The sequence below is a fragment of the Lampetra fluviatilis genome, chromosome 18, assembly GCF_964198595.1.
Source record: "Lampetra fluviatilis chromosome 18, kcLamFluv1.1, whole genome shotgun sequence".
Taxonomy (NCBI): domain Eukaryota; kingdom Metazoa; phylum Chordata; class Hyperoartia; order Petromyzontiformes; family Petromyzontidae; genus Lampetra; species Lampetra fluviatilis.
Window position 1 is genome coordinate 1,860,996 of NC_136292.1, and position 15,527 is coordinate 1,876,522.

The 15,527-nt window shown below is 40.6% G+C and overlaps 1 protein-coding gene across 6 annotated transcripts in view; it reads left to right on the forward strand.

The window, feature by feature from the left end:
• The window catches only part of LOC144937074 (protein numb homolog), a 33,028-nt gene that overhangs the window by 9,609 nt on the left and 7,892 nt on the right, over positions 1-15,527 (forward strand). For 5 of the 6 annotated variants that reach the window (XM_078864315.1, XM_078864318.1, XM_078864317.1 and 2 more), the window contains exons 2-7: positions 4,444-4,613; positions 5,548-5,622; positions 8,179-8,253; positions 9,524-9,664; positions 10,278-10,485; positions 15,101-15,412. In XM_078864315.1, coding sequence (XP_078720441.1) covers positions 4,485-4,613; positions 5,548-5,622; positions 8,179-8,253; positions 9,524-9,664; positions 10,278-10,485; positions 15,101-15,412 — 940 coding nt within the window. In that variant the 5' untranslated portion in view covers positions 4,444-4,484. The remainder of the gene's footprint in view (positions 1-4,443; positions 4,614-5,547; positions 5,623-8,178; positions 8,254-9,523; positions 9,665-10,277; positions 10,486-15,100; positions 15,413-15,527) is intronic. The other variant, XM_078864316.1, reaches the window with a different exon arrangement.

Here is a 15,527-nt window from a genome sequence, read left to right on the forward strand (position 1 = left end):
CTCACGCCGGCTTGTGCCCGCCCTCAAAGTCGGGCGTATTTGCGGAATACACCACGCCGCCGTTGACTCTGGCCATTGACCGAGCAACCCAACGTTCCTATCAGCTCCCTCCGCAGGAATGTGTTTTTTTAGTTTGCATATTTTGGGGGTTTTGTGGACGTTTTAAATATGAAAGCAATATTTTTTTTCCTTGATGGTATACAAACCATTGTGGTCATACTTTAGAAATACTGCAAGATGTATTATTCTGTCCCTATATTATTTTCCTGGTTCTACTAATCTTAGGATTGAACAAAAAAGTGCTCAATTTTACGTTAAACCCATACATGGCCTTGTGCAAATAATGGTCTAGAAAAAGAAGAAATCGTGGAGAAACATTTCGCAACGTGCAGCAGATGCCAAGTGACTCATAATGGTGGTATTTACAGCGGTTAAGATTGTGGAGTCCTGAGTATTGACAGTGCATTACTTGTTACGTTGGAAGGATCTGTGCAAAGGTCTCATCTTTTACAATGCCCATTGCACTAATTATGAAACTAACCTGCCTGTATGTGTGTTTAGATACAAATGTTTAGGCTTGTGTATTGCATAAATTAAATTACTCGCAATGTCAGTCTTCTTATAATCGACATGACTGTAGATTTTATATAATTGTCTATGGAAATGTTGTGTAAGAGGCTGTGCTAAGTTGTACATTTGGAACCACCTGTAAACATGTTCTATAGCCGTTTGGCAGTCCACTGCTGGATAAAGGCCTTCCCCACACACTGTCAGCCATCGGAGTTTGTACTTGAAAAGGCTTGTCAGTCCGGGTTGGTGAAGGGCGAGGCCCAGAACTGATTCACCACTGATGTTGTCCATGGCCTAGAATCAACCTAGTTCACTGCTTCACAGTAGTGCGCTATGTATGTATGTTGAACTTGTTTTACACCGTACGTAGCCAGCCGTGCTAATCGGAGGTGCGCTAACCACTGCGCCGTCACTCAACTGAAAACCACCAATGTCCGTGTCCAGCCCCTTTTTCAATACATTGATTGACGAGGATCTTTTCGTGTTGAGCAGGTTGTGGGGAATGTTAGACCACACTGGTCAGTGCAGATTGGTGAAGATGGGAAGCATAGACATGAGAGCATAGATTATGACAACGGATTTTACTGCATTGGCCTCTGCTGTCCACGACATAGCCGCCCACGTATGACAACCTGGCATGCATTGTGATCACCATCATCAGGCGCAAAGCCCTCGGGGCATAGTGGTCCCCACGAGACATTGCCAGGCGATCCTATCCTGCCCCATGGTGGTGAATGTCATTCTCGATTGTGCGCGTCTACGTCATCCGTAGCCTGCCTTGGGGTCGTCTCAAATCCCGTGGTGGTGTGGCAATGATTCTGCACAGGGCTCTGTTGTGATCAGCTGAGGCGTCCGCTCAAGCAACGTATCCGGAGAACCAAAGTCTTCTGGGTACAACTATCAGAGACTGATGGGCATCCAGTGTGAGGGTGGACATCGACATTCGTGAGCGCCGAAGTGAATGCGGAATATCCGTTCAAGGTGCACCACTGGTCGAAGGCTGTCCAACTTGTGGCTCGGTGACGCTGTCGTCAGCCACGTCTCTGAGCCATACAGTGGTACGGGAACGATGGTTCACATTGTGGAGGCGGCTCTTTGTTGCTGTGGTAATGGAGGAGCACCAGGTGTATCTGTCGAGCTGTTTCATACACTCGCAAGTAATTCAGATTCACCTCTTAAATTCTGCCTCGCTTCGAGTATGTTGTCAAGTCAATGTTATATTTGCTTGAACATGTTGCACCTTTCTGGCACATTTGCCACTCAAAGTACGCCATGTTGCAAAATATAACCGAGATAAGTGAACGACTTTACTGCTTCAACATTTTGCCTGCTCTTTGCACTTCGGTCAAGTCGAGTGGGTTGCTCACAAGTGGTCTGTTTTTTGGTTTTAGCCCGGTATATTTTGAGGCCAAATGGTGGGAGGGTTTAATTATGCATGGTCTCCAGTGCTAGGAATAAAACATAAATAATTCCAGCTCGCAAGGCTACATCATCTGCACAATCCGGATGGGAGTCGGTCCTATCCCCCACCAATATTCGGATTCAACTTAGTTTAGTGTCTGAGATCTAATGAGATTGGGTTCATTCTTGGTGATTGAAATGACATGGAAATCATCTATCCATTTAATCCCAACAATTTTAGATTTTTATTTTACCACGTGTTCCATAGTCAGTTTAACACGTCGGCTTTCGCGACCAGTATGAATGTTCCATAGTCCCGTGCAACACCTAATGCAATGTCCTGTACGTCATTGGGTGTTGCAAGTCTTCAGTTTATCTTCCACCTTCCTCCACGTGGCTATCAGCCTGACTCAATTATCTTAACTGTTGTCATATATTTCGGTATGACAGAGTACAGGTTATTGGAACTTTTTTTTTAACAATGTTTAGTGTTCAAAGTACATCTTTTTTCTAGCCACAATTATTTTTTTTCCTTGTGATGTATATTGCTTTACAGCATGCTAAAGCAGCACAGCTTTCAAATATTTTAATAATTTGACGTGGAGTAATTATTAGTACGGTCATAAAATGTGTCCTACATATGAAAATACATGCTGGTTTTCCGTGATCAGCTTTTTTCAGCTGTGTATAATGTTATTGTTGGTGTGTAACTGTATACTGTAGTCATGCAGATGTATTGCTTGTATAGTTTTGAGTTGATATTAAACAATTAATCTAAACCAATAATGCTATACCAAGTTAAAATATTATGTAGTGTTGCAATGTATTGCCCATTGTTAATTAACTTCTGGATAAATATCTTGCTATTCCATGTCAATGATTGGTATTTGAATCATACCTCACCATGCTTGTTAATGTCACTTGATGAAGAGGGAAGGCCAAGGACTGGTTCTGTTTTCACTTGCCACTGATGTTCGCCTTGGCAATGAATCTTAATTGGGTTATTGGGTTCATAGTGCAGTATCCTAAGTTGCTAACCACTGCTCCACCGGTTCAAAAAAATTGCATGTCTTCAAGACCATTTAAAGAGCAGTATTAAAAAAAATCCATCTACTTTGTTTATTATTTTATCTGGTTAATTTATTTTATTCCCTAAACTTAACATAAATTATGTTTAGATTGTTATTTTGCATTTGCACATTGCCTTTGTTGTAACTTTAATTGGCGTAGTTCAATGGGCAAAAAAAGAATGTATCGGCAAGTGTGCCTTTAATGGCGAGAGAGATTGGTTTCTGGGGAGATGCGTGGGTGGCAAGTCTGAATGTCGTGTTCATTTCCTGTGTGGGAATGGGGAAAGACTATAAACAGCGTCACTGACAGGTCGCTAATATGGAGGGTGAATGAACAATCAGCAGAGGAATACTTAACAATTTGATCGCTTTGGAATAAGATAGTTTGTTTTTTGCTTTTTATATTTTTCAAAACTATGCGGCTCTTTGAGATATGGCCTAATTTTAGTGTTAACTGCTAAAATGTAAAATGTATATTTGCACAAATGTATATTTTTCATATGTGGTTGCGATGCAATATTGAGAATGTTGAGTGAGCGTTATGGGGTACACATGCACAGCTATAAAATTACGTGTATATAATGTCTTGTACCAGAAGTGCAGAGACTAAGGGTCTCTTCTAAGCCATTACCAAATGAACAAAAGTTAATGTCACAGTAACCTTTTTTTACTTCAGCAAGTGTTGTCTGTCACATGGCATTAGTACTTGTATATACCATTTAAGCAAAGACACAATTCAGAAAGTACCATGGTGTATTAAATGTTCAGAATACAGATTTTTTTTATATATGAACTAAAAATAACTAAATATTTTAAGGACTAGACATCCTAATCATCTTTGTTCAAAGCAAGTGACTTACAATGCCAGGTCCATCAATGGAACACTTTTCCAGCGTCGTATTTCCAACCTACCTGGTACAAGGCAGTTACTGGAATATTTGTATGCTTTAAGTTTGGTCAATAATGCTCCCGTTGATGTGAAAGTACATGCAACATTATTTAATCGGTTCCTACAGATCAGTTTAGAAAGTGTGCATCCATTGTTGTTAATCTGTGCATAGCTGTGCTTTCATAGAATCAAATGGAAGAATGCTGCTCAATATATCGCATTTTGTGCACTGATACAATGAAAGGTTAACATTTGATAGTCGATTGCGTTTTGTGGCATTGAAACCTTTGAACATTGAACCTTCAGGTCTTCCCTTGCTGATTGTTAACTGTCCTCGAACATTTGAGAGAATGTAACTAATGCACGTGTACCTTGCAACTATCAGTCCAATTTATGACAGAAGCTTTAGGTCTTTGATTTGAAAATGACAGCTTGTAAAATTGTCTCACAAATGTTGTATATGTACTGAACGACGTTCCCAATTATTTGTTGTGATGTTTTTTCTCCTTTAAGAAAACAAAGACATCAAGGAGCGTTCTCAGCCTTCGCCCAAGATGATGAACAGACTGCGCCAGAGTTTTCGGAGAAAGAAGGAAAAAGGTGTCCCAGAATCCAGCCGGCCCCACCAGTGGCAGACTGACGAGGAGGCAGTGCGCCATGGTCAATGCAGTTTCCCCGTCAAGGTGAATTACATTCGTCAGATCCAAAGAAACAAAGCAGACATCTCCCCGCACCTCCGATTAACACGGTTGGCTGTGTACAGTGCGAAACAAGTTGAACATACATATATCGTGTGCTTTTACATGACCACTGTTTCTCTTTAGGGAAAAAGAGTTAATCTTCTGCACATATTATTTTTTTTTTGTCCTAGAAAAGTTTCCAGCTTTGTGTCTCAGTGTTTTTGACATTTGGCTACCAGTGCCCTAATTGACCTGAGTTATGGGTATATCCAATGTTTAAGGTTCACCTATAGGTCTGAAGAACAATAATGTTTATGACTGTGATGGACAGAGGCCAAAATAAATGATGGTTTTTATTGTTAGCTTTTCTGGGAGTGAGGTCAAGACAAAGCGGATGGGAAAATAACCCAGGAAACTCGAAATGGATGCTGTGGACTCGAAATACAGTCAATTGTCATAACTGCTTGGTAGAAGGTGATGCATTTTTAGCACTTAATTCTTATTTCAAAAGGACAGATGGACTGCTTGTATGTTCAACTTGTTTTTCCAGGGTGTGCCTTTAATATTTGATTCAACTTTTGTTTAATTAATTTCATTGGTTTCCTTTATTATTGTAAGGGAGGAAAACATAAATATGATTCGAATTACAATACAAAAAACCTTTATAATGCTGCTTTCAGATATGTTAAATGAATGCGATACTCTGAAGAAATGGTACAATTCCTGTTACTTGCTCTTTTAAAGGTTGCAGTGAAATTGCAGCAATGCAAAATAAAAGAACAATCATAAATTCCATTCCATCATTTTAATCCATTGCTCGTGGGGTGCGCGCACTGCATGGGCACAGAGCCACATCTTCCGGCTGTTTGCCTTTTTCCACACGAGTGAGATTTGCCTCGGTATCACCGTGTGTGTGTGTGCGCGTCTCCTGGTGCAGTACCTTGGAGCAGTGGAGGTGGATGAATCCAGGGGCATGCACGTGTGCGAGGATGCCGTCAAGAGGCTTAAATCTGTGAGTCAGTCCCAACTTCGTGGGTGTAGAATAATTACTCCTTTTTGTGTGTGCATATTTTATATATTTTTCTCTTGTGATTGAAAACACAATATACGCTACAGTTTTTTTTTTATAACTATGAACTAAATCTCCTTAAGTACAATGCCACAGCTGTAATTGTGACATATTACAGCAAGTCCAAGTGAGGATTAACTGAAAGAGTGGCCATTATTGGGAGTCCATTGGGGAATTGATATGTGGGTACCATGAGCCTGGCTGTGAGAATATAGCTTTGCTGAATTAGATTGGTTGCTGCTTGTAAGAACCCCAGAGCCAGTATAAGTGTTTACCCAGCCGTATGCCATGGTCTGACTTGGCATTTGTGGCAGCTGCTGTTCTAATCCCCAGTTGGTAGACCCCTCAGTTAAATTATTTAAAACCTGATTTTTAGTCTTCAAACAGAATAGTTTGGTTATTTAATCCATAATAATGTCGACAAATCCCTGTGTAACTTCCCTTAACGTTTGAACAATTATCCCAAAGGAGGAAATGTGTGCCTTTGTCTATACAATTGCCATTTCCTAGATGAAATGTTTTGCTATTGTTCAGAAAAGGTTTAAAATGCCTGCACTTTTCATCCATGATGAACATTGATGTATGTAATTAACTATTATTATATTTGGATATGATTACAAGTGGGGGCACATGGTTTACGATGTGTTCTGTGCTCCACTTTACCAGAATATATCCATCACTTTTTTTTTTAGGGAGCAGTGTACACTTTATGGCTAGTCCTATCCCTGAGTGGTAACGCGTGCTAATTTATCTGTCAGTTTCATAAACAAATTGTGTCCGTTAATGATTTCGCATCAAACTTAGATTTTATTCCAACTGATACAGGCCCATTGAGTTAAACATTCCTCTTATAAGGACGACCAACCCAAGACTGCCAGCAGTGTTGGCAGTTACAGAACATTGCAGAATGGGAATGTGAAAATGTATAAACTAACAAGGGGCAAAACTAAATAACTTATAATAAACATGCCACTTCAATCTGCAAACAGGCTGAAGCATAAACTGTTTAAAATAAAATGAGAACCCTATAAAAAAAATCATGTCACGGACATGTGAATAGGCCATAGTCTCAGCTGTAATGGATGTTCGTTATAGTATTTGCAATTGTGACAGCGGTAGTCCTGCAACGTGGCCTTAACACACATGCTAGCAAATATAAATTTGGAATAATAATATTGGCTATGAGGACATTCCAAAATGTGGGTTCTGCGCAAGGGGAAGGCCCTGGAACTAGTCTGCTTTCTCGATCTAGGAATGGTCTACAGGAAATCGGAGGTCCGTTTCTGGTTTCTTGGAAGTTTTAACAGTTAGAGAATGTCAATTAAATCCTGAGATTATTTGGGTTGAGGAACTTTGTAGATTAAGATTGCCCAGTATAGATCTCGATGTAATTCCAGAAAGGTTAGATCAGCTTGGAGTAAAGCTCACAGTAGTGACTTTTTAATCCTGGCTTATAAAGTGAAAGCTAGTTTTTCTTCAGTTTTTACCCTATAAAGTAGATGCATAATTTAACCACATGCAGATGCATGGTTGCATACATACATACAGACATAAAAAATCACGGGTAAGATTTGCATCATGTTTATACACTAAAACTTGCCTGCCAATGTTCTTTACAAACCAAAACATGTGTAAGCTTGTGCTTGCTTGTAGGTATGCTGAATCTAAATTCATGCCAGGTATGTGGTGTGTGTGTATTGCGTATATATACACGTTTCACTTTTAATTTGGATGTTTTTTCTGAAATATGCAAATTGATGTGATGTGTATATGGAATATTGAAAGTAAACAAATGAAGTGTTTTTCTTCTAAAATAAGAGTGAGAAGGAGCTTAACTCCAGTGGTTTTCTTGTGCTGCTTGTGAAAGTTCCACATTCCTTTGGTAGGGACCAATCTCTCGATAAGACAAACTTATCAGTTGATAGTTTACACTTTGAAAGCACCTTGGTGGTACACTTGATTGTCAATACAGCACATTCCCCTGCAAGGCAGCCTTTGTTGTGACGTATTTAAAACTAGGTAGAACAATGATAGATCACGACGTTTAGATCGCAACACAAGCAATCGTCATCAGGTGGGACAACCACAGCAAGAAAAAACTGCTGTGTTTGTCCCACCTGATGACGATTGCTTGTGTGTTGCGATTGAAACGTCGTGATCTATTATTTTTCTAACTACGTGACTTTGCCGAAAGAACCAAAGAGAGTGGATTCCTTCAGTCACGAAAGCTTCAAATCAAGATTTAAAACTAGGTTTAATCTTCGAATAACCTTAAGGTTGAATCATTGAAAGTCATGGCATATCACTGACATGTAAATTCAGTAAATGGATTTACGATTACATTCAAAGGAATCACATTATTAGTATGTTATGGTACGTTAAAATGAATACAAATTCTCAAGTTTTCTGTCGGTAATGTTAGAAACAAAACACGTTTCTGTTGGTGGCTCTGCTATTATATTTTCTTCATGATGGCATGTTTTATCGTTTTTTCTGTAGGTCGGGAGGACAAAGGTGCGAGCAGTATTGTGGGTGTCTGCAGATGCTCTCAGAGTGGTGGCTGATCTGACAAAGGTAAATTATTGTGGAACTTGGAACTGTAAGACTTCAATTGCATTAATCAGGTTGAAGTTTGGAGCGGCTATGCAATGTTATTAAATGCAGTTGGTTAGCAAATGGTGTAGAACCGTAGTGTGATTATTCTCTTACATTTTATTTTCAGTTTTATGTATCTCACTCAGCTTTGTATATACACAAGGGTCGAATTGGTTGTGACCTTGAACTAATGGCCTGTATTTGCACCATTGTAGAGTATATAAATGAAAGTATAATATAAGTAATTTACATCACAAGCTTAATTTTTTATGTAGGTGTGATGCTTTTTAGAAACACATAAATGGCATACATCACAATTTTTTTCTGTGCGTTTATAACCTATGACTCACTATAATTTTCGGTTTTTATGAACAATGACACATCCTTTGGACAATATTAATGTAACATGCTCAATATATTTTAACACTCCTAAGCAAGTATATCAACTGGCATTACAATACATTTCAGTGACTTTTTCTTTAATAGCATACCAATACTTCTGTTGCTGTTTGCACAAGTTAGAAGGTTGTGCTTGTCAATTAGTTTGGTATAGTATTTTAATACGTAATTAAATAATTCCAGGAACAGAAATACACATCGACTGAGTAATGGCAACATTTCATGTCCAGAATTTTGTGCTGATAATTACGGTGCTTAGCATCTCCAATTAATCGGTTTAATAAAACACCTGTCTCCATATGTTATCTTAAAAAATTGCAGCAGATGCATTAACGCTTTATTGACTAGAAGGAATTTCTGCCATGAAACAAAAGTAAGCACTATTTGCCCTGTTTAGTTTTAAATTACTTCAAATGCCTATTAAGCTTTTTATGGCAAAGCAGGCTGGGCAAGCAATTGAGAAGGAGGAGCTTCCTTCTTGTGTTATTAAATGGCATCCGCTCACATGAGAAAGAATAAACGTAACCTCTTGCAAACGTAGGCCATTGTTCTACATGAAAATCACGTGTACTGCCTCAATGAATGGGAGAACACAATAGCCAAAGGCTTTGTGTGTTGGCAAGTTACATTTCATTACTCAATATTGGTCCATTGTGCCAGTGACCCTTACAATTCCCAAAATGTGGTTGGATTACCCCTTTGAATATAATAAATTAATATTTTTCTCCTGCAAATAGTACAAGCAAGCACTTCATATAAATATCATTATCAGAGCGCATGTGGTCAGCTGTGGTATTTGTTGGTTCTCACTCTGGAATGTGTTTTGTTTATGCCTTCCACCCCCTTGTAGGATTTGATTGTGGACCAGACGATCGAGAAGGTGTCCTTCTGCGCTCCGGACAGGAACTACGAGCGAGCCTTCTCCTATATCTGCCGCGACGGCACTACACGTCGTTGGCTTTGCCACTCTTTCATGGCCGTCAAGGACTCTGTGAGCAGAATGCCTTAAGTGAAATGTGTGTGTGTGCCGTGAGCAATGTGTTTTGGTTTGTGCTGTAGAAAGAAATAAGAAAAAAGACCTTCAGTAACCCGCACAATCCCCGTGACTGACGTGGCATAGATAGGCTTTCATCCAGCAGCGAGTTGATGAAGGGTTGGAATTATAGATTATTTTTTGGGAGTTTATAGGGCCGCTGCCGCACTGCAGTTAGTCGGTGAGCATGTTGCATGTGGTGGGGTTAAAGTGTGGGGGGGGGTTCGTCCTGCCACTTTCAATGTCTCACCAGCATGGAAGAATAGGACAAACTACCCCTTGGTGGGACTCTAGGGGAGACCCTTCCACTATCAGTGTCGTGATCAAGCAATTTTAGCGCTGCACCTTTACCTTTTTCCCAATGTGGCCACATTTGCATTTAGCACTTTTAATTTAGGCGAATAGATTAGTCGCATGGTTGTGGCCAGCTATCCCACAGCCAGGGTTATGCATTTACGCATGCTTGTTAAAGTTCTTTCTAACCGTACGTAGCCAACCGTGCTAAACGTTTCTGTAACGTTTGCCCGCCCGCCTCCCTCCCTCCCTCCCCGCCGTCTCAACTCCCTGACAGGGCGAGCGCTTGAGCCACGCCGTGGGCTGCGCCTTCGCCGCGTGCCTGGAGCGCAAGCAGAAACGCGAGAAGGAGTGCGGCGTGACGGCCACATTCGACGCCAGCCGGACCTCGTTCACCCGTGAGGGCTCTTTCCGCGTCATGACCGCCACGGAGCAGGCCGAGCGGCAGGAGGCCTTGCGGCAGATCGAGGAGCAGAAGCGTGCAGGTGCCTCCTCGCTCCCTACCTCTGTTGGCAATCTGGAGCGAAAGCACTTTATAGATGCAACCCAAATAACAGGCAGCACTTGTAGACACTTTACCTAAGCTGTGTCTCCCCGGTGTAGGTTTGATGCTTAATCATGCTATATTATATTTTATATGCAGTAAAACCTTGGATTGCGAGTAACTTGGTCTGCGAGTGTTTTGCAAGACGAGCAAAAATTTTCAATAAATATTAATTTGATAAACGAGCGAGGTCTTGCAATACGAGTAGTGCGTGCATACGCTTTGTCTGCCGAGCGTCACGTGATCACAACCGATATACGAGTGCTTTGGATTACAAACACGTTTCCGGAACGAATTATGCTCGCAATCCAAGTCTTTTTCTGTATATGAAAACGAAGTTTTACTCTCTGGCGCGCGGGCGGGCACGTGTGGTGGTGCGGCTAGATGTCACACGCCATGCCTCTGCCCCACCCACTCTCCACAGCGGCTCGTGTATCCCACGCAAATGCATGGACAGTGCTCGTTAGTCTAAATACAAATCACAGGTGCTATTTAGTGACCTCCTCTCAATGTCATTCCTGCTCTTTTTAATATATCCTTTTAATCGCATGCACATTGTTAACAACTGAAGACGGTGCACTAATCTCCACTGGTATGTTGTACTTCTTTGCTCCCACACTGACCAGCGTGGTGGAGTATGGTCAAATAACCCCCATGACCCACACGGCATTGGAAGCCTCTTATACAACAGTGGATTGACAAATAGGCATGCACTTAGGCATGTAACAATACAGCGATTTATTTATTTCTTAAAATGTATTATTTTCTTCAAGATATAGGAATCTATTTGCATATAGGAATTGATTATTTACGATGCATCTATGCAATTCATTTTGATAAAACCTGTCTCTACATTCACTTCAAGTAATCACATTAAGTGTGGGATGAACCATTGCATGCCTAACCTTCCTGCAGTGAATCACAACAATGAAACTGACCATGATGTAGAATTACATTTTTTCACTAACAAAGCTTCAAACTTGTGATGGACAACCTGTGACACACAGCTTGGATAAGCATCTACTTCATAAGACGTTTTGTTTTTGGGTTGTATCTTTCAAGTGCTGGCACGTATCTGCTGGCTGTGGCACTGGTAGTTTGGTGGATAGCTTGAGAATAGGTGTAGAGTAGAACCTCTGGTCACGAACGCTTCTGACCACGACCAAATCGGGTTCCGACCAAAAAATTCACAAATGTTTTAATCTGGTCACGAACACAAACTCGGGTGACGATCAAACACTGCCGCGGCCGATTTCCCCTTCCGCGCCATTTTTTTTGGAATTACGCAAAGCGTAACAGTTATGTATATAACTTTTATATTAAATTCCTAGTAAGATATTAATTTTGTGAGTGTAGTCATACCCCTCCCCCCTCATTCAAGCCGTAATTTAGAGAGCGAAAGCGCTGAGTACGTAAATCGCTAACATAAGAACCCGTTAATCTCTTCTCGCATCATTCATACGATGATGCGGTGAAGTAAACGTTCATACGATATTACGGTGAATGCTTCCAAAAACAATACTGTACCCAAATATTACTGTTAACTTACTTTCAATAGAAACATGAATTGCTCATACGAATATTCTCTCTCTCTCAGAATCGACCGACTGATGTAGCAGACGAAACAATCATCTTGTTGAACGATTCTAAACCTTGACGCGGCAATGTTAGTTTTCTCTGTTCAAGGTTATCTCAGTGTTATTCAATGTTTTTTACATTTAGTTTACTATTACACTGTGAATTCTATGGTATAATTAACTATTTTTGTGCTTAAAAATCTTAAAAAAACAATGTTTATATACAGTTCGTAGGAGTCTGGAACGGATTAATCGTATTTACTTTGCGACCAAAGTTATGGAACGAATTATGGTCGTGGCCAGAGGTTCTACTGTATTATGTAACTTGCATTGTAACCTTGTGCCCAGCAACACTTTTTATGAGAATAGGTCAACATCCTTTCATCTGGCCAAGTTCCCAAACCGGTCTGAGATATATCTTCACATGTTCAAACCAGGAAATGAGGTCATGCTCAAGAGACCTGAGACTGTTAGCCTCTTACTTCCTGGTCTTCTGTAACCATTAACGTTTTAATGGGGAAATGAGTTATCAAATGAGTTATCATGCTTTAATTTGCTAAATTTGAATGAATGTATGGTAGGTCACATAACGTGTCAGATAACTGATGATCCTGAGAGAGATTGTTCATGGCAATGATTATTTCATGAAACAAAGCCGCTATATCATGAAACAAAACTTGTTGGTATCTTTTCAAGATTACTGTTAAGTCTTGGTTTGCAATTTTCCCAGTAAAATATGTTTAAAATTGTAGCATGGGATTTAGCAGCCCTGTTAATACGATCAGCATGTATATGTTATAATTGCTGCATATAATGTTACATTTTCATGTACATCTTATTCATGTGTAGACTTTAAGCCATATGCTCTCCTAACATGAAATGGCCATCATTCACCAGTGAAAATTGAAATACGTGGATTTCAAGTGAAACATTATCAGAGTGAAACTGTAATTTGCTAGTGGTGCTTTGTATTAACTAGAAACTTCTGCACTGACCATACTGTATATTTTTTTTTTAGGAGGCCAGTCCTGCAGGTTTCTAATAGGGGTTTCTTTGTTATACTTTGCCCTGCCTGACAAGTTTAATTCACGGAATGCCATGGAGTATGTGTAATGAGTATAGGAATTGCTTTCATTTTGCAGAACTTTTCCTCTTTGCATCTCAATTAGTTGACTCGGTGAGTGCAATGTCTTTTGGCTGAAACCATTGATTGTAGTACCAATGTACACAAGTGGCAGGGAAGAAAAGTTTTTTAAATACCAAGGCTATAATTTATTTCTAAAAGTTTTTTTTTACATGTAGCTCATGATCACCTTTTTAAGCCTTCTTTACTCCTAGCTTGTGTTTTTATATACTATCGCAAACACTTTGCTGATGGCAAAAACATCAGCTTTGTTCTTATAATATAACACTAACAATGGTATTAAGACCATAAATTGGGTTGCCTGATGTATTTAACTGGCTAGTGACCCCACGTCGGAAGTCCAGCTGACTGATGGATTTTCTGCTTGAGTACATGGAAGGAATGTTTAAGGTCAAATCTCGGTAGTGTGCTCTATACCCTTTGATGTGTCAATCAGATTATGCTGATGCTTTGTCCGCCTGGCTTCTCACTGCCAAGCGCATGATCACAAATGCAAGGAGCTGGATTTGGAAACATTTAGCCCTTTAATGTAATTTAAATGAAGTACATTACTATTTTTTTATGTTTTCTGTGGCCAGTTAATGAGGAGCCTTGTTCTTTAAAGCTTAAAAGGGGCTACACAGTAGAGACGTCTATGTTTACTTCGTTCTTCCCCCACCTCCGATTAGCATAGTTGGCTACGTACGGTGCGAAAAAAGTACACAAATTACCTGTACAATCAGTTCGCACTCAAGCATAATGTAAATGTTAGTATAGAATGATAATCGAAACAGATTTTCAAAGTGCTTTATTCGTGTACATTATCCATAGCTGTTAGGGTCGGCAGGTTGCTTTCTTGTCAAACCTACATCTCTTCGTGAAAACCCTGTAGAGTTGATGTATAAATGAATTCTAATTTCTGTTTGGATTAGGTTTATTTTGGGTAATTTTTATTTGGTACCTTGGCTTATGAAAGTTGTTTATGAAATGTGTAGTGGTATTAATAGGACAAGTTTAACAACACCCTTCGCCACCCCTTCCCCACCCCTCCCAACCACAATGAAATGCATTATTCCAGTTCAGGGTTGTGATTTAATTCAAAGTAAAAAAACGTAACCTTTTGGTGAATATAGCATTAGTCCTTTTAAGGGTCCATGAACCTATAATATACAACATATAAACACTGTTTGGTAGGAGGTAGAGAGAATGGTTGTCCTCTAGAGACGAATCTTTACCAGTAGTTGGTACATGCGATTTATAACCATTGGAGAAGAGCTCTCAACAATCACTCAAACATGGTGACTCTTGAGACGATTTTAATTGTTAGCAGATGTTAGTGCAGCAAAATTCGTTGCTTTACTGCGATCCCACATCTATAAGAACACATCTATGCTACCCAATGTCAGCCTGCATTGACCAGCATGGAAAAGTATAGTCAAAATACCCACCAAGGGCCCACACAGTTTGGGGAGGCCCCTTAGTCGTTAGTGATTTTCCACGTGCACAATGGTCTTATGAAAACTAAAATCCTGGCTTAAATGACAATAGATAAAGGCGCAGCAGCTGCAATTGCTTACTCACACCACTGCTGGCAGAAGGGCCTCCATTCAAGGGAACTCTGCTCTTGAAAGAGGAGTGGGGGAGGTACCCACACCTTACCCCACCACATTGAAAACGAATTTCTTAAATTGAAGACTCATTTATTTAGAACTACTTGTTTTGTTTGTTGTCCTTCCCCTGAACCTCCGATTAGCACGATTGTTTATGCACGGTGCGAAAGAAGTTCAGCGTACACACGTACATACATTCACAACTACAAAGAAACTATAGAATTCCACTTTTCTTTTTTATCGCAGCCGGTGTCGCTAATGGGCACGAAAACGGTGGTACGGGGGATGCAGTGGTGGTGGCTGCGGCGGTGGCGGCGTCATCAGCCCCGATTGAAGTTGTTAATCAGGTGGTCTCCAGCGGTCCGTCGGATGGGGGCAGCGTCCTCTCCATCCCGCGCCGGCATGCCCCCATCGACGAGCTCGTGCGGCAGGGTTCCTTCCGTGGCTTCCCTGCGCTGCTGCAGAAGAGTTCGCCCTTCAAGCGCAACCTCTCGCTCCGCCTCAACGACCTGCCCTCCACGCTGCAGCGCAAGACCGACTTTCAGCTCCTAAACAAGGGTGAGCGTTTAAAAGTGACTGCCACGTATGTATACGTACATAGCCAACCATGTTTCTCGCAGGTGCGGGCATACGCATAGCAGTTAATGCACATGCGTGCGACGCGTATATTTAA